The 23,681-nt window shown below is 39.6% G+C and overlaps 1 protein-coding gene across 4 annotated transcripts in view; it reads left to right on the top strand.

Moving 5' to 3' along the window:
- mindy3 (MINDY lysine 48 deubiquitinase 3) overlaps positions 1 to 23,681 on the top strand; it is a 90,605-nt gene that overhangs the window by 52,915 nt on the left and 14,009 nt on the right. For all 4 annotated transcript variants that reach the window (XM_078417188.1, XM_078417179.1, XM_078417168.1 and 1 more), the window contains one exon: positions 16,953 to 17,025. In XM_078417188.1, coding sequence (XP_078273314.1) covers positions 16,953 to 17,025 — 73 coding nt within the window. The remainder of the gene's footprint in view (positions 1 to 16,952; positions 17,026 to 23,681) is intronic.

Below are 23,681 nucleotides of genomic sequence, written 5' to 3'. Positions count from 1 at the left end.
GAGCACCTGTCATAATCAGACACAGCTGATTATCACAATATATCGCAATACAGGAATTGAATTAGTTGTAGACCATTGAGAATAAACATTTTGTAATGCACAATCCTTCTCTCCAATGCATCCTGAGCTATTTATAATAAAATAAATGTAACTTGACTGTGAAGTTTTTACGTTGTTCTAAGTCTTGTTCCTATCACTGAGCATACTCTAATACCAATTGATTAATACAGATCTGGACAAATTAACAGTGTCTGAGATCTGATCGGGCAATGGATTGAAAAAATTAAGAGCTTTTTCGATTACTTTGACGAGGGGTACAAATGTTTTGACAATGAAAGTACTGTGATTTTTCCATGGCAAGTCTTGGTGACAAGGTGATAGAGAGAAATGTGCGACACAATAGACTATAGTAGAGATACTACCAGGTTTTCATCAGTAAATAAAGATCCATTTTATCCTCGAAATTAATATACAGTTCATTGGTTTTACATGGGTTTTAAGCCGAGAATAAAATATTTTCACTTTTAAATTTTAAAATGTCGTATGAATTATGTATTGAAAATGAACTAATATCTTGAGTGCAGGAGAATGAAGAAAACTTTTCAAATTGCTTTTGATGCTGTATCTCTGCAGGAGCTTAGTCTACAAAGTTATGATACTTTGCCTACCATGTGGAGGCACATTGGTCAAAGCATGTAAATGCATCCTTACAGTTTAACAAAAGAAATGTTATGGAAAATGCTGACAGCAATATTGAATGCTAAGTAATGAATAATTTGAACACAACATATACACACAAAACACATGGCCATCAGGTTGTAGCTTTATTTTGCTTGCATACAAGGGGAGAGTGCCTAGTGAAAGTCTTGTCTAGCAATAATTAGCAGTAATTGCAGCATATTTATGCACTCAAATAAGCAAGTTCCATGTAATCATGCAATGGTCCTTCTTAGGTGCAGTTACAAAAGCTGATGGAGGAGTATCTGATGTTGCTTCCCCAAGTACTGCTTTGTCCAACAGCTGAATTAGAATAGCAACAAAAGTATAATTATCATATATGTTTTTTTTCTTAATTTAGCAATTAGAGAAGTCGTCTTTCTGACATCCTGTTTGTGTGGTTACACTCTTGTCTTGACCAATAGATGCCCTTTGTGACTCTTATGCAAGATGTGGTCTCCTATTCTGAAGATTTCTGAAATTGCCCACATGGCTTTATTTCCCATTAACCTTTGCAAACTGTTGCCCCTTTTTTTCCAAATTTCCACATTCCTCCCTTTTGTCCTCTTTTAGATCCCTAATCTAACTATTTTACAGTCTTTCCATCTCTTCAGTCACTGCCTCTCTGAGGTCTCTGGGATTGTTATTGTCACTATGGTGCCTGCCCCTGCTGGTACAGCTGCGGCTTCTAGTCACGCAGAACATCATCAGGGCAAACACCAAATACAGGATAAAGATAATAACCAGGAATATGATCAGCCCTGATACTGACTGGCCTGTAGACCCAAACCATCCTTCCTTCCCAAACAGAGGTTCCCCAAGAACTTAGTGCCATTAATTTTTCAACTTTTCGGATACGGTCCAATAGGTTACCTATTTCCTCAGAATTGTCAGGAATGTACATGCAACATTTGGACCCTATTAAAGTGTATGTTCCTCCCTTTTTTGCAAACAAACAAAGCCAACATCCTTATCCATTGCTATTTTCCCTAGTGTATTTGTGTGACTTATGCAGGGAGATTTACATGCAATTACAGGTATTATTATTCCCACAAGGAAGCAAAGTCCTAATGCCCATTATTTCCATGTACAGATGGGGTTGGTGCTTAGAAACATAGAAAATAGGTGCAGGAGTAGGCCATTCGGCCCTTCGAGCCTGCACCGCCATTCAATATGATCATGGCTGATCATTCAGCTCAGTAGCCTGTACCTGCCTTCTCTCCATACCCCCTGATCCCTTTAGCAAAAAGGGCCACATCTAACTCCCTCTTAAATATAGCCAATGAACTGGCCTCAACTACCTTCTGTGGCAGAGAATTCCACAGACTCACCACTCTCTGTGTGAAGAAATGTTTTCTCACCTCAGTCCTAAAAGACTTCCCCCTTATCCTTAAGCTGTGACCCCTGGTTCTGGACTCCCCCAACATCGGGAACAATTTTCCCGCATCTAGCCTCTCCAACCCCTTAAGAATTTTATATGTTTCTATAAGATTTTATATGTTTCTATAAGATTTTATATGTTTCTATAAGATTTTATATGTTTCTATAAGATTTCCACATTCCTCCCTTCTTTGTCCATGTGCTCTGGGGCTCTTTTGCAGTGTGAGGCATGAATCATGTTGCCGTATCTTTCACCTTTATCACAGTGTTGGTAATTAGCAGGATCTGGAATGGACCTTCGAATCTTGGGTAGAGGCTTTTATTTCTCTTGAACACCTTTGCGTATATAAACTCGGCTCCAAATTATGGTATTTTCCTTCGGCAGGATCAATTTGAGCTTCCTTCACCTGGGAATGGAAGCAAGAAATACATTTTGTTAGGGAAATGCAATAGTTTAACATTTTCTTCCATTTTTATGAATATCCATTTGCTTAATGGTAAATGGCAAAGAAAAAGATGAGCGTTGAGGACGTCCCATAGCGATTTCTTGTGCTGATAACCCGGGCTTTCTGTTTGTTGCTGATTGCATCACCATTAATGAGTAATATAAGAAAATAACTGCAGATGCTGGTACAAATCGAAGATATTTATTCACAAAATGCTGGAGTAACTCAGCAGGTCAGGCAGCATCTCAGGAGAGAAGGAATGGGTGATGTTTCGGGTTGAGACCCTTCTTCAGGCTGATGTCAGGGGGGCGGGACAAAGGAAGGATATAGGTGGAGACAAGAAGATAGAGGGATATCTGGGAGAGAGGAGGGGAAAGAGAGGGACAGAGGAACTATCTAAAGTTGGAGAAGTCGATGTTCATACCACTGGGCTGCAAGCTGCCCAGGCGAAATATGAGATGCTATTCCTCCAATTTCCGGTGGGCCTCACTATGGCACAGGAGGAGGCCCATGTCAGAAAGAGTAATTAATGAGTAATATCACTCAGTATCCTTGCTGTTTCACATATTGTATCAAGATGCCCTCATGCATTTGCCATTCTCTTTCTACGACCAATCCATCCATTGCTCTCCAGGAGCTTGACTGAACCACCATATCGTTGAAAATTGTGTACTGACTTGGTCAATTGTATTTGTGTGAAAAAATAATTCTTTAGCTGCTATCATTTCCAATGTATTTCTTGCAAGATGGTGTATGATGCATCATGACTCTTTATGCGCAGGTCCAAGAAGAGGTTCTGCTGTCATCCATGACAATAGTTTCACTCATTTAAATCTTTATTTCAACAGCAACATTTACTAAATGTTGTATATGTGGATGGCTTGATTGTGTTCACGTAAAGTCTTTTCTTTGACTGGATCACATGCAAACAAAAGCTTTTTACTGTACCTCGATAAACGTGACAATAAGAAACTAAACATAGAATCATGCAAAAGCCAATGTGTCAATTGCAACCAAGGAAGAATTAAGGTTATTCCTAATTTCCTGTCATCAGTCAATGGCATAATATTATGGCTCATTCATCTACCGAAGTATAATGAGAGATTGTGTCTCGTGCGGCAGTCTGCCATTTTTGTTTGGTTTTGGGATCAGGCTTGGTTTTGGGATCAGGCTTGGTTTGCAAGGTGTTAACTTCTCAACTCTCTGTTAATCCTCACTGCTTCTTTCTCCAAAACTATTCTTGCTTCTTTAGGAAATAGATCCTTTCTGTACACACTGTCTGGGCCTCAATGTAATACACATTAACTAAGTTTCCTTTCATCCTGTGATAGTAACCCCAGTTGCTCCTCCATAATTGAAATTTTCCATTCAAGCAGTTGGATAAGTTATATAGCATGTGGTTTGCATGAAGCTCATTTTTGGGTGTTTTGGCAGTGGTCTTGATAAAAATCGGAGTACAATGTTCTTGTATTTATAATATTGATCTTCATTAGCCTCCTATCTTAAGAATTCAAAATGTTCACCTCTTAGAAAACCCACCATTCGTTCACTATTATTCAAACTTGCTTCTTCCTACTCCTTGTTATTAACACATGTTTCTTTTCCACATCCTGACATCCTGCTTGGATTTTCTACCTCTTGTCCAGCTATTTGGCCCTGCAGGTTTAGATTTCCTCTAAACACATTTACAATGTGCTTAAGAGTGGCCTACTAGCGTATTAGTTTTTATTGTCGCGTGTACTGGGTACAGTGAGAAACGTTTTGTGTGCTATCCGGGGGGGGGGGGGGTGGAAAAACAGACATAAAATACTGGAGTAACACTGCAGATTGGTTTTTATTGCCGCATGTACTGGGTACAGTGAAAAACTTTGTCTTGTGTGCTATCCGGGGGGGGGTGGGGGGTGGAAAAACAGACATAAAATACTGGAATAACTCTGCAGATTGGGCAGCATCTCTGGAGAACATGGATTGTTGGCGTTTCGGGACCCCTCCTCAGATTCTAGTTGCAGGATTGCAGGGAGTCTGAAGAAGGGTCCAGAACCAAAATATTACTACTTCATGTTCTCCAGTGATGCTGCCTGATCTGTTGAGTTACTTCGGTCTTGTTTTTGTCAACTAGCATGTGCAGCTCCTTGTTTCTACTTTAAGCTATTCTTGAATCTGATGGTACTTCCTTTCAAACGTCATATTCTGCCCAACGGGAGAGTAGGGAAGGAGATGGGGTTGTTACGGTCCTTGATTACATTGACTACTTTCCCAAGGCAGAGCGAAGTTTAGATAGTCAATTATGGAGGTTGGAGGCTGATTAGTGTGATGGATCAGCTGCATTCACAACTCTCTGCAATTTCTTGCAGCCATGGACAGAGCAATTGTCAAACCAAACTGTGATGCTTCCAGATAGCATGCTTTCTGTGGTTCATGTACAGAAATTGGTAAGTCGTTGAAGACATGCCCAATTTCCAAATTTACTTCTGATGTAAAGTCTTTGGTATGATTTCATAGCTAGTAGAGCTGCTGTCTCAGTTTTGTGATTCTTCCCACTTCAATTCTGAACTCCAGTGCTGCATGTGTGAAGTTTGCACACTCTTTCTGTAATTGCTTTGATATCCCCTGGATGCTCCAGTTTCATCCCACATCCCAAAGACGAGCAAGTTGGTTGGTTAACTTTCACTGTAAAGTACTCCCAGTGTAAGGTGAAGGGTAGAATCTGGGGGAATTGATGGGAATGCAAGGAGAATAGTTGCTGGGAAAATGAGAGGCGAAATGGCATCAGTGAACCAGCAAAGACCTGACTGACTGAAATGGTCGCATTCTAAGGAAATTAACATGTTCTGCAAACAGGATGCAAAGTGTTAAATATGCATGCATGTTTAGGGCCATTAATGGCAAATAAGAATGAAAGTTGAATATAGATTTTTACAGTTAGACAGGATTCCGTTTACAGGTAATGGTACTATTTATTTTTGCTGGGCAAGGTGGAAATATGAATATAGTTGAATAATGGCTGAAGATTAGAATTCTGCCATAGATTTTATTATTGTATTAATGTCCAGTGAATCTCCCAACCAATTGTTTCAGCAGACTTTCAGCATATTCAATACACTGGCCATCAATTCAAAGCACGCTTCTAGGATTTGCTGCCTGTTCCCGTCCTATATCCCTGTTTTAAAACTTTCTCCTTTGCTTGTATTTAGCACTATTTAAAGCTATTTATTTGAATTATTTTAATTTTTATGTATTGAATTAATTGCTATTTTTCATTTTAATTATTGAGAATTTAACTCTTTGCTCAGTTTGTAAATGCCTCTGATAATTGAACCACAGATTGTTCAGGCCATTCTGTGAGAAAGGCTTCAGTGATGTGCTACCTTTGGCCTGCACTATACTCAGCCTGTTCTGTCTTGCTGGATGTGTCTTGAGTGCAGAAGGTCAGTTTATTTTGCTCTCCACCTCCAAAAAACTTACGATGGTGGCGCATCAGGGCAGCAAGTCTACGCAGTGAGCAAAAAAATCACTAGAGGAACTCAGCTGATCAAGCCGCATCTATGGAGGCAAAGGTGTGGTTGATGTTTTGGGTTAGGACCCTGGTCAGGACTGAGTATATTGGGAAAATAGTGTTAAAAAAGTGTAAAAGATGAGTAGGACAGAATTGGTAGGTGGATCAAAGTGATGAGGGAGATGATGAGCAAATGGATCCAGGAGTCTGGACAATGCGCTTGCTTCAGCAAGATCTGTCCTTTGTGAACTGAGACAAGCTATAGAAGTCATTATCAGCTCGCAGCTCAGTAGATTTAGCAATTTTTACCTTCTGAATGATATTTGCCAAAAGATAACATACTGTCAGATTTGTGCCTTTAGCCTAAACCCCCTTTTGCAATTGTGCATATTTACGGATTTACTGTCTAGAAACCTTAAGTCTATTGAATTGTTCTAAACCAGCAATAGATTGTGCCACAAAGGTTTACCATATTTTTAAATGTAGAAATTTGACATGCGCCAAATTTGTAGGTGTACATCGTAACATATTTACCAGGTTTGAAACAAATTTCAGTTTATCTACAGAGTTTGGATCTTTTTTTAAGCTGACAATTATTAGCAATGGAAAACTGCCTCAAAATATTTTTCATATTAAATCATGTTTATATAAACAGACTAAGTGTTAAACTGTTCCCATAGTGAAAGATGAGCCAAAGTCTTCATATTTTAATATTGTGACAACTATCATGCATGTCAGAGTAATTGGCCAGGCCATACACAACTAGCTTTTCAAATTGTTTCAGGCATAAATCAGCATTTGTCTTAATTAGCTTTGAAACAAAAGCTTTGAATAAACCGAATGTAGAACATATTTTACATTGAAAAACTGACTCATTTTTTATGGCCATCCTCAAGGATACCATGATAAATGGTTTGTTTCCATCCAGTTTGTTCTTAAAATGAAGCTTACAGCAAAACCTGTCCCTTCTGAGCAATTTTGTTTTGACAGGCTACATAATGCCACTAGAGATTTGGGTGCTTTAAGCATCTACGTTGGCCATCTGAGTCTGACAAATGAAAAGCTGTGACATCAGTCTGAAGAAGGGTCTCGACCCGAAACGTCACCCATTCCTTCTCTCCCGAGATGCTGCCTGACCTGCTGAGTTACTCCAGCATTTTGTGAATAAATGAAAAGCTGTGACTTGGCGGAGAGTACAGACATTTTATTTGTGGCCGGTGCCTCTGCCAGCCTGATCACAATCAAAATTTGTTCTGATTATTTAGTGGTAATTTTATACATTGATTTCCTCAGTTCCAAATTTCTATGTAGGCACTGCATCACAGCCAATGAGATACCTCTTGTGGTGTGTTCACTGTTGTAGGATATTTTGGGATGTTCTGAGATTGTGAAATATCAAATGTATACTGGTCTTTTAATTCATCCATATGAACCTACATTCTGATTACATTAGCCCCGTGTGCAGGACACTGTTTATAGCAATATCAGGACAATAACTTCTCCCTCATTGTCGCAAGACAAAAGAGCCATAATTGACTTCAGGAAGTGTGGTAGAATGCATGCCCCTATCAGCATCAATAGTGCGTTTGTGGAAATGGTTGAGAGCTTCAAGTTCCTTGGCACAAATATTACCACATTAATACACCAGCCAAGAAGGCACATCAATGCTTGAACAGAGTGAGGAAACACGGAATGTCGCCAGTGCCTGTTACAAATAACTACATATGCACCATAGAAAGCATACTCTTGGTTGCATCATAGCTTGGTTTGGTTTCAGCTCTGCCCAAGACCACAAGAAATCTTCAGCTACGCTCCTCCAGAGGGCCTGTTTCCTTTTTACATATCCACCTCTTTTTCTTCTATCTTTTTCCTCTGTAATATGCAAGGATTAAGTCTAATGATTGTTTCAGTTATGTAGGAGGAAGGAGCTGCAGGTGCTGGTTTACAAAAAAAGACACCAAGTCCTTGTATAACTCAGCGGGTCAAGCAACCTCGATGGAGAACGTGGATAGGTGACGTTCCGGGTCAGGACCTTTCTTCAGACTTTATCTGTCAGAGAATAAAGTTAAGATTCGTTGCATTTATTTTTGAATGCCTGTTTGTCAGAAATTCTTAGAGATTCCCAGTCTTTTTGAAGTGCCAACCAGACTGAGTTTGTGGCATGGCTGCCTGACAATATGTGGGGTTGGCACTTGGGTTTTCAACATAAGAGTCCTGTCCTGCAAAGGCCTCTCCAGTCAGGATCCAGTTTTGGGAATAAAGTTTCTGCTTGAAATAAGAAAGAATGGTGGAGATTGCTGGTCTGAAGAAGGGCCACCCGTCCCTTCTTTCCAGAGATGCTGCCTGTCCTGCTGAGTTACTCCAGCTTTTTGTGTCTATCTTCGGTTTAAACCAGCATCTGCAGTTCCTTCCTACAAACTTAAAACGTACTGGGGCACTCCAGACAGAACTGGCCTAAGGTTTGTAAGTCTGAAGAAGGGGCTAGACCCAAAACAGCACATATCACATGTCCTCTGGAAATGATCCCTACCCACTGAGTTGCTCCAGCACTTTGTGTTCCACCTAAGGGTTGTAAGTTGTGCAAAACATTTTTCCATTCATCGGAAAAGGGAGATTGGCACTTTGTACAGTGCTACACTGAAGTACTAGGTGGTATTATTAAGCCTCTGGGGTAGAACTTGATCTTGCAACTTTCTGACTCATAAGCCAAAGCTAATGCCATAAATAAGCATAATTCAGTTAATGTGTAACCATGATTTATTGAACGATTGACAGTTTAAGGATAAAGTTGAGCTTAGAATACCTCTCCTTAAGATGTTGTCTCAGATTTTTTGATATTATTTTTTTTAATGTAATTGCAAAATTGGTATTAGGCTGTTACTTTTCAGATATGTCACTGCAGCTGCTTCAGAAGAATAAGCCTTGACATGGTTAGTCACCACAGAGGAAAAGTTGTTTATTTTTCTTTAAAATGTTTATGTATATTTTTATTTCACTTTTCTGAACATAGAGGATTTTCTTTCCCTTTAAACATTTTTTTGAAATTTAATTCACCACGTATCAAATAATCTTCTCGGTATTGTATAGTTGTTTGATTGATTGATATGTTGTAAAATAGATATGGTTTACTCAGATTTCAACTGGCAAAGTTAGAATTAAATTGGGTACTGGTAATTTTCAGATATTTTCTTAATCCCATATGCCACAAAATATCAACACAGTAAAACAGATGTAAAATCAGTTCTGCACACTACTTCTCTCTAAAGGATGAGTTATTGTCACATTAGGGTTCAGAGATAGTGCATGCCATTTCTCATTTAGTCCAGGGCCATCAAATAAGGTTTTGTAATTGAGAATTTCCCTTGACAATTGCAGGAAGTATGATCTTATTCTTTGCTTACAACAAAAGCACTCCTAACTATGGTGTGCTTTCAGTTTCAGATTATTGATGTATTTTGCTGCTGCTTTTAATATCTTTTGTAGTATCTGTTGTTTGGTCTCAACATAGAGAATGCCAAAATAAACCCCACAATATGTTACTGAAGTTCTTTTAACAGATGAAAGCAGTTTTATTGAGAAGTACTATATTTATATTATATATGTATATGTGTATATATATATAGAAAATATATAAATATAAATAAATGATTAATATAATATAAATAATCCACATACACAATTTATCTATGATAAATAAGTTTAATGCTGAGCTTTGTGATGTTAAAGCTTTTGAATCAGGTTGCATTGTGAACAAAATAAACCTGGAGTTTCATTTTTCCCTGTGGTATATCTGCTTTATTCATCCCGACTGATATCCCTGCTACAATTGGCTTGCCATTAGTTTTTTTTTCATTTACTGGTGACTAATGAGACAAATGCAACATTTTAAACATGCTGCTTCAGGGATTTCCTGCCTACCCCCAGTCGTATCTCTTTTGAAACATATTGCTTTACTGTGGGATTAAAAATACTTACCAATAGGCATAAGCATGTATTATATTGGTGAATCATGCAAAAAAGGAAATGAAAATGGGGCTAATTGCAGTGACATAATGCAAATTTATTCTACGCTGCAGCAATTTATGCTCTAAGTTCACATGAACTTTACCTGGTATGAAATGTGAATTATTAATATACAGAGCAAAACACTTGTGTAAGCAGGCAATACTTAAAAATCAGCAATTAGAGCCATTTCAGAGTGCAGGATGATGAGGGGTGATCTTAGAGGTGTAGAAAATCATGAGAGAAATAGAGGGGGTAAATGCACCGTGTGCCTTGCCCACAGTAAATGGATCGAGGACCAGAGGACATAGGTTTAAGGTAAAGGGGAAAAAGATTTAATAGGAATCTGACGGGTAACTTTTACACACAAAAGGTAGTGGGCGTATGGAACAAGCTGCCATAGGTGGTAGTTGAGGCAGGGATTATCCCAACGTTTAAGAAACAGACAAGTACATAGATTGGACAGATTTGGAGGGATATGGACCACACGCGGGCAGGTGGGACTCGTGTAGCTGGGACATGTTGGCCGGCGTGGGCAAGTTGGGCCGAAGTGCCTGTTTCAACGCTATATCACTCTGAGTTACACCATATTTGAGTAAAAAAATCGTGTTACCAGGCAATACTTAAAATCAGCAGTTAGAACCAATTTACAGTGCCCACCATAATGTCTGGGACAAAAACCCATCCCCTATTTATTTGCCTCTGTACTCCACAATTTGAGATTTGTAATAGAAAAAATCACATGTTGTTAAAGTGCACATTGTCAGATTTTATTAAAGGGTATTTTTATTTTTATACATTTTGGTTTCACCAGGTAGAAATTACAGCTGTGTTTATACATAGTCCCCCCATTTCAGGGCACCATAATGTTTGGGACACATGGCTTCACAGGTGTTTGTAATTGCTCAGGTGTGTTTAATTGCCTCCTTCAATCGGGTATAAGAGAGCTCTCAGCACCTAGTCTTTCCTCCAATCTTCCCATCACCTTTGGAAACTGTAAAACTGTTACAGACATCAGCCAAACCTTCGGCTTACACAAATCAACTGTTTGGGACATCATTAAGAAGAAAGAGAGCACTGGTGAGCTTGCAAAGAGACTGGCAGGCCAAGGAAGACCACAGCTGATGACAGAAGAATTCTCTCTATAATAAAGAAAAATCCCCAAACACCTGTCCGACAGATCAGAAACACTCTTCAGGAGTCAGGTATGGATTTGTCGATGACTATTGTCCGCAGAAGACTTCATGAACAGAAATACAGAGGCTACACTGCAAGATGCAAACCACTGGTTAGCAGCAAAAATAGATGGCCAGGTTACAGTTTGCCAAGAAGTACTAAAAAGAGCAACCACAGTTCTGGAAAAAGGTCTTGTGGACAGATGAGACAAAGTTTGATTTATATCAGAGTGATGACAAGAGCAAAGTATGGAGGAGAACATGAACTGCCCAAGATCCAAAGCATACCACCTCATCTGTGAAACACGGTGGTGATGTTGTTATGGCCTGGGCATGTATGGCTGCTTAAGGTACTGGCTCACTTATCTTCATTAATGTTGCAACTGCTGATGGTAGTAGCATAATGAATTCTGAAGTGTATAGACACATCCTATCTGCTCAAGTTCAAACAAATGCCTCAAAACTCATTGGCCGGCAGTTCATTCTACAGCAAGACAATGATCCCAAACATACTGCTAAAGCAACAAAAGAGTTTTTCAAAGCAAAAAATAGGTCAATTCTTGAGTGGCCAAGTCAATCGCCCGATCTGAACCCAATTGCGCATGCCTTTTATATGCTGGAGAAAACTGAAGGGTACTAGCCCCCAAAACAAGCATAAGCTAAAGATCATAATCATGATCATACTTTATTAGCCAAGTATGTTTTGCAACATATGATGAATTTCATTTACCATACAATCATACCAATAAAAAGCAATAGAACACACAAAATACATTTTAACATAAACATCCATCACAGTAACTTCACATTCCTCACTGCGATGGAAGGCGAAAAAAAGTTCAATCTCTTCCCTTCTTTGCTCTCCCGTGGTCAGGGACCTCGAGCCTTTCATTGACAGGACGATCTTGGCCCCCGAAGCCAGCAGCGTTAGGGGCCTCCGCATCAGGGTGATGAAGCTCCCCCACGCCGAGCAATCATACCCGGGTCGGGGCTGGTCGAGATCTTCTGTGCCTTTTGGAGCTCCCAACACCGGTCTCCACCCGAGACTCCTCGATGTTGAGGTCCACAGGCCGCGGTTGGAGCGTCGATCCCAGGGAAGGGATCGCACGTTCTGTTGGGAAGTCCACGGCCCCGCGGTGGGGCTCAAAATCAGTCCTGGGCACGGCCTCCAGCTCAAAGATGTTAGGCCGCAGAGCGACTGGAGATACGATACGGCAAACAATTCAGAGAACATTAACACATACTTTTAAAACACACTAAAAATAACAAAAATTGACGAAAAAGACAGACAGACCTCGTAGGCGAGGCTGCCATTACAGTACCACCTGGTGGAATAAGATGACTGCAATACTGACCTGGCAGACATCACCAGAGAAGACACCCAGCAAGCAACTGGTTGATGTCCATGAATCGCAGACTTCAAGCAGTCATTGCATGCAAAGGATTTGCAGCAAAATACTAAACCTGACTACTTTCATTCACATGACATTTTTGTGTCCCAAACATTATCGTGCCTTGAAATGGGGGGCTATATATAAACATTGCTGTAATATCTACACGATGAAACTAAAATGTATAAATATGGCCTTCATTAAAATCTGACAGTGTGCACTTTAACCACATGTGATTTTTTTCTATTACAAATCTCAAATTGTGGAGTACAGAGGCAAATAAATAAATGATGGGTCTTTGTCCCAAACATTATGGAGGGCACTTTAGTTATACCATTAAAGCAATATATAAACTATTCCACCTCATAACTGGTAACAATTCTTAAAAAGAAAAATTATTATGCAAGATTGTTAAGTTGGCAGGCATTTTTTCCAGTTCTGACGTCTTAATCCTTGGGTCATATCAGTTACCAAGTTGAAATCCTTTAAGTATTGGGCAGATCTTCTGAAACCATGTTGGTAGTAACTTGTACTTATATCATAAGTGATAAGAAATATGAACAGTTGGTAGTCATTCAACCCCTCGAGCCTGCTGTGCAATCTAATAAATCTACTTTCCCACCCTGTGCACATAACCTTTGATTTCCTTACCAATTAAAACTATTCACTTTCAATATATTCAAGAATTACGTTTTTAGTAATTCAAAGGCTTAAGCCTTTGAGGGGAAAAAAAAAATCATCATTGCAGCCTAAGTGGGCACTTCATTAATCTGAGGCAATGTCCTCTGGTCCTTGACTCTCGCATTTTATTTTAATAAGCAAATCTTAAGATTACATTTCAACTTGTTTGTTCTCTTTTAAGTTAGTGCATTGATGATCTTTGTGAATGTAGTGGCAGAAGACTTGTAAAATAAACTAATCTTTCAAAAGTACATTCTAGTTGATTCTTCTGGTTATAAACAGATGTCTGCTTCCTTGAAATGATAGAGCTTTAAATTTTGAGCATTGTGAAACTTGTGCTCTGTCACAAGTTTCACTTTTCTCCCTCACCTTTTTGGGGTACTGATTTTAAATGGTATCTGGTGACGTTAATGTTCTAACCCTTGTTGATCTGTAGCTCTTTAATCTGTGTTTAATCCACGACCTACATTAACAATGAGTACAGTACCTGGAGGTAACGAGTGGGCCTCTCAGTTGCCTTGAAAACATGGTTGTCGGGGTAGCCTGCAAAGTAAGAATGAAGCGGAGGGAACTAAACATTTTATTGGCTAATGTACAGTCCTTAGAAAATAAGATTGAAGACTTAGTAGAAGATTGCTTAACCAGAGGGACATGAGAGAATGCTGTACACTGTGTTTCACAGTGATATGGCTCACCTCCAGCTCTTCAGGCGCAACCTTTCAGACTGAAGGTTTCTCGATCCGTTGCATGGACCCGACGGTGTCATCGGGTAAAGGGGGAGGCGCCAGCGTCTGCCTCATGGTAAACTCTTTGCAGTGCTCTGAAGTGGCGGTCTTGTCCAACGTTCGCTCCTGTGCACCAGGAATATCTACCAATGAAATATCGCCCCTCTTACCTCCCAATGGAATTCACAGTCAACAAACTCCAGATAGCATGCCCTGATGCCTTCACCATTATAGCCAAAGACCTCAAGATTAATTTGCAGATGTCGCATCCTAGTTTCACACCTTGCAGTTTATCCACAATTTAAAAACATAAAGTGCTTGGGTACACAAAAGGCTACAAAAGCTAGAATCCAGAGCAAAAAACAAACTGTTAGAGAGACTTCGAAGGTCAGGCAGCATGCGTGGAAGGAAATGCGGTCTCATTTTGGGTCGAGACCCTTCCTCTGGACTGGAGTGCATAAATAACTGAATATGGGCCTCATTAATGCCAGGTCCTTATTCACTTATTTTTGATGATTTAAGTCCCCTAAAAGAATTAACAAGGTAAATAAGATATACATTGGAGCTATCCAGCTGCAAAACAGCAGCATTGGGATATTGATGTAAATTGATACAATTCCATTAAAGAACACCAGATGTTGACCACATACTGCAGTTAAACTACTGTCATGGAAACTACCAAATCGCTGCCTCCTGTGTCATAATTTTCAATGATTCTACCGCTTAACTCCTCAATGCCAATTAATCATAAAATAAAAATGAAAACAGGAAGTTAATATAGTGGGAATGATGGAAATAACTAACATAAAAGACTGATTTTATTTTACTATTGTAAACCCTTCATAAACTTCAATTGAAATCACTCACTAAAATAGCTAAAAGGCCAAATAACAATTTGAAACAAAGTATAAATGCTTGAAGGTCTTATTCAGTATCTGTGAGGGGATAGAACAACTTATGTTTCTAAAGTTCTTTATAGCAGAAAACTGTCCTGTGGCATTTGACAGGAGGATAAAGAAAACTTTTTGGGAGGAAGGTGTTTGTAGAAGTTACCTAAAATTAGATAATTCAATGTTCATGCCATTGTTATAAGCTATCCAAGCAAAATATGAAGTGCTGTTCCTCCAGTTTGTGTGTGGCCCTCACTCTGGCAATTGAGGGGGCGCAGGACAGAAAGGTCAGTGAGAAGGGGAGTTAAAGAGGTTAGCAACTGGAAGATCCAAGCCTTGGCAGACCAAGCGTAAATGTTCAGAGAAACGATGGCGCTTTGTCTCGCCAATGTACTAGAGCCCATATCTGGAACACCGGATGCAGTAGATGAGGTTAGAGTAGGTGCATGTGAACCTCTGTCTCACCTGGAAGGCTATCGGGATCCTTGGATGGAGTTGAGGGAGGAGGTACAAGGACAAGTGTTACATCTCCTGTGGTTGGAGGGGAAAGTACCTGTGGAGGTGGTAGTTTGTGTGGGAAGGGATGAGTAAACCTAGGAGTTGCGGAGCAAGCGGTGTCTATGGAAGGCAGAGAGGGATGGAGGTGTGAAGCTGTGATTAATGGTGGAACCACGTTGGAGGTGACGGAAATGTCAGAGGATGATCTGTGCAATACGAAGGCTGGTGTGGTTAAAGGTGAGTACCAGGGGAACTGTCCTTGTTTCGTCTTTATTTTTCACGCTTCCAGTCCCCCCTGCCCCACCCACTACAATCAGTCTGAAGAAAGGGTCCCAACCCGAAATGTCATTTATCCATGTTTTCCAGAGATGCTGCCTGAGCCGCTGAGTTAGTTCTGCATTTTATGTCTATCTGATGTAAACCAGCATCTACAGTTAATTTTTAGATTTTGAACACCGGGAAATTGGAGAGTACAGGGAATAGGCAAGGGTGGACTTGAAATACAATAAACTGATCTTATTCAGAGCAGATGCTGCAAGGCCTACAAATATCTATAATTGTTACGTTTTTGCTTTCTTAAAAATTGCACGATAAAAAGTTTTTCCTTGCTATATAATGACACAGTTTATCATAAGTAAATTTCTGGAAAGGGAGCACCATCCCAAATATCCTGTTTACTATTTAAATGAATAATTATTGAGTCATAAGTTATCAGTGACTAAGCTGACAGTATTATTTTCTGTGTGGCAAGTGAGTGGTTTCATCAATTTTTTGTAAGATCTTTGTGTAACCAATATTTTTAATTCTGACCCCTGTTGACTGAATTGAATTAGAGCACTTCAAATCGCACTCCATCTTCATCAGCAAAACTGTGAGAACATTGCAGATAATCACTCAAAAATCATGAAGTTAATTTAATTTGACCAGATCATTGCAAGCAATTATTATTGATGGTGTGCTTGTGTTTTTTGCACAGCTCTATTGTTAATTCTTAATTTCATAATATATTTTTTGGATTGATGCTGAAGAGTCGGGATGAGCTAATGTAATCTTAACATTAAAATAAATGTTGATTGCCAGTAGATTAGATGAAACCGGCAGACTATTTTTGTATGACTCGAGAATTTTTAGTTCAATGGATATCCATTTGTGATCTGAAGGGTAGAGTGTTACATTGATTCAGAATTTTTACACAGGATTGTTCCTTGAATAGTTCAAGTTAAAGGTACAATTAAAGCCAAAACCTGCAGAGATTTAATTCTAATTAATCGTTAATTGCAGGAAAATGGGACTAGTTTAGTTTGGCAACTTGGGTGGCATGGGCCTGCTTCCATGCTGTGTAGCGCTACCATAGTTTGACTCGAATGCTTCTAAATGTTTGACACTCTGCATTTCTTTGCAACATGTAGCAAGCAAAATTACTAAGCTTCAGCAATTTGATTTTCTGATCTTTATCTGTTCTGACAGAAGATGATAAACTGGTCCGTATTTGTGTGTCCTTCAGTGAGATTCTGAGGTTATCAAAACAACAATCTTTTTGTTTCATTACAGATAATGGATTTATTCCAGACACTTTGCTGGAGGATGTGATGAGAGCCTTGGACTTGGTGTCGGAACCTGAGTAGTAAGTGTTTTCTGTATTATTATGCTTTAAAATATGTTTCATTTATAAATTGTAACAGCAAAATTATGTTTTTTTCTTACTTATATGTTTAATTTCCTGACTTTGACTTAAATGTGTAATTATAGTTTAATTTCTTGTACAAATACAACATTATTCCTAACCAGAATCCAACTTCCTAATTGTTTTGAATATAACAAAAATAAATGTTGGGAGGATTGGTGCAAGCATTCCTTAACTTCAGGGAAAGTTCATACTCCTCCACTTGTGCTGCCTTGTCTTCACAAATTACAGGCCACAATTTCAAAATTGTTAGCTCTTTGGGCTCTGTATCAGTTTTCTTTCAGCTCCTTTGAGCTTTTATTAAGTTAGTTTTATAAATTGACATATAATTCTGAGCATTTAAGATATCTACAGTTGGAGGGAACACAAATAGGGACAACTAATTTGATAACCATACAATCTTTTGTACAAATAATTTGATAGTCCGCCCAACCGGGATTTTAAGCAGTTGAAACTGGAAATGTTTCCAATGGAGATTAATTAGGGTGATTCTATGATAATATTTTGATTCTAAAAGAGTTGAATCTCCCGGATCCTCAAAAAATATTATGCACAAATACAACCTCTGAAACAAATTGCAAAAGCATGAGGCTGACTTGTAAAAGAACTAGAGCACATGAATTTCTGATGATAAAATGTTTACCTCAACAGCAATCTTTCTACCAGAGTGAACATCGGAAATACAGTGTTTGGGACAAAGACCTATCATTTATTTATTTGCCTCTATACTCCACAATTTGAGATTTGTAACAGAAAAAAATCACGTGGTTAAAGTGCACATTGTCAGATTTTAATAAACCATTTTGGTTTCACCATGTAGAAATTACAGCAGTGTTTATACATAGTCCCCCCATTTCAGGGCACCATAATGTTTGGGACATGGCAATGTTATGTAAATGAAAGTAGTTATGTTTAGTATTTTGTTGCATATCCTTTGCATGCAATGACTGCTTGAAGTCTGCAATTCATGGACATCGCCAGTTGCTGGGTGTCTTCTCTGGTGATGCTCTGCCAGGCCTGTATTGCAGCCATCTTTAGCTTATGCTTGTTTTGGGGGCAAGTCCCCTTCAGTTTTCTCTTCAGCATATAAAAGGCATGCTCAATTGGGTTCAGATTGGGTGATTGACTTGGTCACTCAATAATTGACCATTTTTTAGCTTTGAAAAACTCCTTTGTTGCTTTAGCAATATGTTTGGGATCATTGTCTTGCTGTAGAATGAACCACTGGCCGATGAGTTTTGAGGCATTTGTTTGAACTTGAGCAGATGTGTCTATACACTTCAGAATTCATTATGCTACTACCATCAGCAGTTGTATCATCAATGAAGATAAGTGAGCCAGTACCTTCAGCAGCCATACATGCCCAGGCCATAACACCCCCACCACCGTGTTTCACAGATGAGGTGGTGTGCTTTGGATCTTGGGCAGTTCCTTCTCTCCTCCACACTTTGCTCTTGCCTTCACTCTGATATCAGTTAATCTTCATCTCATCTGTCCATCAGACCTTTTTCCAGAACTGTGGTTGCTCTTTTAAATACTTCTTGGCAAACTGTAACCTAGCCATCCTAATTTTGCGGCTAACTAGTGGTTTGCATCTTGCAGTGTAGCCTCTGTATTTCTGTTCATGAAGTTTCAGCGGACAGTGGTCATTGACAAATCCACTCCTGAAGAGTGTTTCTGATCTGTCAGACAGGTGTTTGGGGATTTTTCTTTATTATAGAGAGAAATCTGTCACCAGCTGTGGAGGTCTTCCTTGGCCTGCCAGTCCCTTTGCGAATAGTAAGCTCGCCAGTGTTCTCTTTCATCTTAATGATGTTCCAAACAGTTGATTTTGGTAAGCCTAAGGTTTGACTGATGTCTCTAACAATTTTATTCTTGTTTCCCAGTCTCATAATGGCTTCTTTGACTTTCATTGGCACAACTTTGGTCCTCATGTTGATAAACAGCAATAAAAGTTTCCAAAAGTGATGGAAAGACTGGAGGAAAGACTGGAGGAAAGACAAGGTGCTGAGAGCTCTCTTATACCTGCAATAAGGAGGCATTTAAACACACCTGAGCAATTGATCCTATCCTCATAGGAACATAGAAAATAGGTGCAGGAGGAGGCCATTTGCCCCTTCAAGCCAGCACCGCCATTCATTGTGATCATGGCTGATCATCCACAATCAGTAACCTGTGCCTGCCTTCACCCCATATCCCTTGATTCCACTAGCCCCCAGAGCTCTATCTAACTTTCTCTTAAATCCATCCAGTGATTTGGCCTCCACTGCCCTCTGTGGCAGAGAATTCCACAAATTCACAACTCTCTGGGTGAAGAAGTTCCTTCTCACCTCAGTTTTAAATGGCCTCCCCTTTATTCTAAGACTATGGCCCCTGGTTCTGGACTCGCCCAACTTTGAGAACATTTTTCCTGCATCTAGCTTGTCCAGTCCTTTTATAATTTTATATGTCTCTATAAGATCCCCTCTCATCCTTCAAACTCCAGTGAATACTAGCCCAGTCTTTCCAATCTTTCCCCATATGACAGTCCCACCATCCCAGGGATTAACCTCATGAACCTACGCTGCACTGCCTCAATTACAAGGATGGCCTTCCTCAAATTAGGAGACCAAAACTACACAATACTCCAGATGTGGTCTCACCTGGGCCCTATACAACTGCAGAAGAACCTCTTTACTCCTATACTGAAATCTTCTCGTTATGAAGGCCAACATGCCATTAGCTTTCTTCACTGCCTGCTGTACCTGCACGCTTACTTTCAGTGACTGGTGTACAAGGACACCCAGGTCTCGTTGCACTTCCCCTTTACCTAATCTGACACCATTGAGATAATAATCTGCCTCCTTTTTTTTCCGCCAAAGTGGATAACCTCACATTTATCTACATTATATATACTGCATCTCCCCACTCACTCAACCTGTCCAAGTCACCCTGCAACCTCCTAACATCCTCTTCGCAGTTCACACTACCACCCAGCTTTGTGTCATCTGCAAACTTGCTAGTGTTACATCTAATTCCATCATCCAAATCATTAATATATATTGTAATTAGTTGCGGCCCTAGCACCAAGCCTTGCGGCACTCCACTCGCCACTGCCTGCCATTCTGAAATGGACCCGTTTATTCCTACTCTTTGCTTCCTGTCTGCCAACCAATTCTCTATCTATGTCAATACCCGACCCCCAATACCATGTGCTCTAATTATGCTCACAAACCTCCTGTGTGGGACCATATTGAAGGCTTTCTGAAAGTCTAGATGCACTACATCCACTGGCTCTTCTTCATTCATTTTACTTGTCACATCGTCAAAAAATTCCAGAAGATTAGTCAAGCAGGATTTCCCCTTCATAAATCCATGCTGACTTGGACCAATCCTTTTACTGCTATCCAAATGTGCCGTTATTACTTTAATAATTGACTCCAACATCTTATCCACACCGATGTCAGGCTAACTGGTCTATAATTCCCCGTTTTCTCTCTCGTTCCATTCTTGAAAAATGGAATAACATTAGCTACCACAGGAACTGATCCTGAATCTATTGAACTTTGGAAAATGATCACCAATGCGTCTATGATTTCTAGAGCCACCTCCTTGAGTACCCTGGGATGCAGACCATCAGTCCCATCAATCTACCCAATACTATTTCTCGCCTAATACAAATTTCTTTCAGTTCCTGTCTCCCTAGATATTCTGTCCTCTAGTACATCTGGGAGATTGTTTGTGTCTTCCTTAGTGAAGACTGATCCGAAGTACCTGTTCAACTCTTCTGCCATTTCCTTGTTACCATTATAATTTCACCCATTTCTGCCTTCAAGGGACCCACATTGGTCTTTCCTAATCTTTTTCGAAAGAAGCTTTTACTGTCCTTCTTTATATTCTTGGCCAGCTTCCCCTCGTACTTCACCTTTTCAGGCCGTGTTGACCTTTTTGTTACCTTCTGTTGTCCTTTGAAAGTTCCCCAACCTTTGGCTTCCCGCTACTCTTTGCTATGTTAGACATCTTTTCTTTTAGTTTTATTCCAACCCTAACTTCCATTGTCAGCCACGGTTGCCTCTTACTCCCCTTAGAATCTTTCTTCCTCTTTGGAATGAAATGATCCTGCATCTTCTGGATTATGCCCAGAAATTCCTGCCATTGCTGTTCCATTGTCATTCGTGCTAGGATCCTTTTCCAGTCGACCTTGGCCAGCTCCTCTCTCATGCCTTCATAGTCCCCTTTGTTCAACTGCAACACTGACACTTCTGATTTAACCTTCTCCTTCTCAAATTGCAGATTAAAACTAATCATATTATGGTCACTACCTCCAAGCAGTTCCTTTACCTTGAGTTCCCTTATTAAATCTGGTTCATTAGACAACACTAAATCCAGAATTGCCTTCTCTCTGGTAGGCTCCAGTGCAAGCTGCTCTAAGAATCCATCTCGGAGGCACTCTACAAACTCCTTTCTTAGTGTCCAGAACCAACCTGATTTTCCCTATCTGCCTGCATATTGAAATCCCCAAAACCACAGTGACGTTACCTTTGTTACATGCCAGTTTTAACTCCTGCTGCAACTTACACCCTATATCCGGGCTACTGTTTGGGGGCCTTTAGATAACTCCCATTAGTGTCTTCTTACCTTTACAATTCCTCAACTCGATCCACAGTGACTACTTCGTCAGTCCCTATGCACTGAACATGTTACTCTGCACGTACCAATTTAACCCATTTATTCCTGATTATCATTACACGTTCTAATGTCATTTTCTTCACACTGGCTTAAGAAATGAATAGCGATGTCTTAAAGCAATAACCATTTTCAGTGTAAATCTTAGCAAAGCAGATTATCAAAATCTAATTACAAATGCAACCCAGTTACGATTGTTGTTAGAATTTTTATTTTTTTTTAATTATATCAATCTTTTAAAATAAAATTGTGGTTGCCAACTGCTGTCCAGTTAATAATCTTCTCCTGCCCAGAGCTGAATTCTTGATTAATACATTCAAAAGACTTCTACATTTTCAGTGTCTGAAGTCTCATATTAATTGTATACAAACCGTTTACATCAACGTGTACTGAGATTGCAAAAATAAGAAAATACACATGTATGTCATATTTTAAGTTATGAAAATCAACTTCTATCTTTGTTCCTGTGAAGTTTAGGGTAACGTAAGTTATGCCTTTGAACCTATGGTTGCTTATTATCATGGTCTTGTTTTTGTAAGATAAGTTAATCATCACATGCTTACCTTCCAACTATTGCTCCTTTTTCTTGACTTCAAGTATCAAAATTAAGATCCTGTTGGAAGCTAAATATATTCAGGGCATATCTACTTAATCAGTGGATTTTTTCCCCTTGAGCAATGCAGTACAATTTTCAAAGGCTGACAGGTGGAATCTCTGGATTTCACTCTCTATGCTTGCATAAGAAGCACGAATGACCTGATCTGAGTTTTTCTCCCAAAAAAGGCGATGCAAAGCAAGTAGTTTTGAATAGTACCAGATTGTGCTGGCAAATGAGCCAATTTCAGTCTAATTCTGGCATCACTGTTATGGAGAGACGGATCAGGAACAATGAGCTAAGATTTGAAATAGTTGGAGCAATGTGATCTTTTTACTCTTTGATTTTACTGTACACATAAACCCAGAAATGTTTGCATCAATTCGAAAGTGACTATTCATGGTAATCCTGATGTTTGGATTTTCCTTCCACTGTTTATTAACACTTACTTTAGCTCAGAAATAACACTGAAGAATTTATTTGCAGTGGTTTGTTTCCAAAGATTGGCACCATTATCACGGGTGGAATGGTCACAATCCAGTGTTTGTGAAGGAATCTTTTCAAGCAGGGTCATATTTTAGATTAGTATGTGGAGGAACAAACTGCATAGTAAGATGTAGAAACAAGGAATTTCAGAAACAGGAAACTGATTTACAAAACAAGACACAAAGTGCTGGTGTAACTCAGCATGTCAAGTAGCATCCCTGGCGAACATGGAAAGATGATGTTTCAGGTCAGGGCCCTTTTTCAGACTGGAAATATAGAACAAGCTGTTTTAGATCTAGAACTGAAATAGGATAGGATCAATTTATTATCTTATAGGTAGGGAGCCTTTAAGAAAGTATGATAAAAAGATGATAGAAATTAATGGGCCTGAAAACGTATCTGCAGATCTCTATCCCGAAACATGACCTACCCATGATCTCCGGAGATGCTGCCTGACCAACCGAGTTACTCAAACATTTTGTGTCTTTGTTTGATCTGTATCCCAAGACAGAGAAAAGTTGAATTTGTTTCTATCAGAGGCATGGCTCGTTGGAATTTTCCTCTTCAAAGGACATTTGGTCATAAGGTCACAGGAGCAGAGTTCGGCCATTCGGCCCATCAAGTCTACTTTCTCCCTACAACCCCTGACACAACCCTTTCCTGCCTTCTCCCTACAACCCCTGACATCCTTACTAATCAACATTGGAAGCAGAGTCTTTGAATTTTATTAAGGCGGAGGTAAATAGATTCTTGATAAGCAAGTGGGTGAAAGGTACGCAGAAGGGCTTTGAAGACTAAACCAGGGAGCATATTATAGATGGAAAGATTTTTGGGTATTAAGGGAATCAAG

The sequence above is a fragment of the Rhinoraja longicauda genome, chromosome 2 (genome assembly GCF_053455715.1).
Source record: "Rhinoraja longicauda isolate Sanriku21f chromosome 2, sRhiLon1.1, whole genome shotgun sequence".
Taxonomy (NCBI): domain Eukaryota; kingdom Metazoa; phylum Chordata; class Chondrichthyes; order Rajiformes; family Arhynchobatidae; genus Rhinoraja; species Rhinoraja longicauda.
Note: the sequence above shows the minus strand (reverse complement) of the source record. Positions and strands in the feature narration are given on the sequence as shown.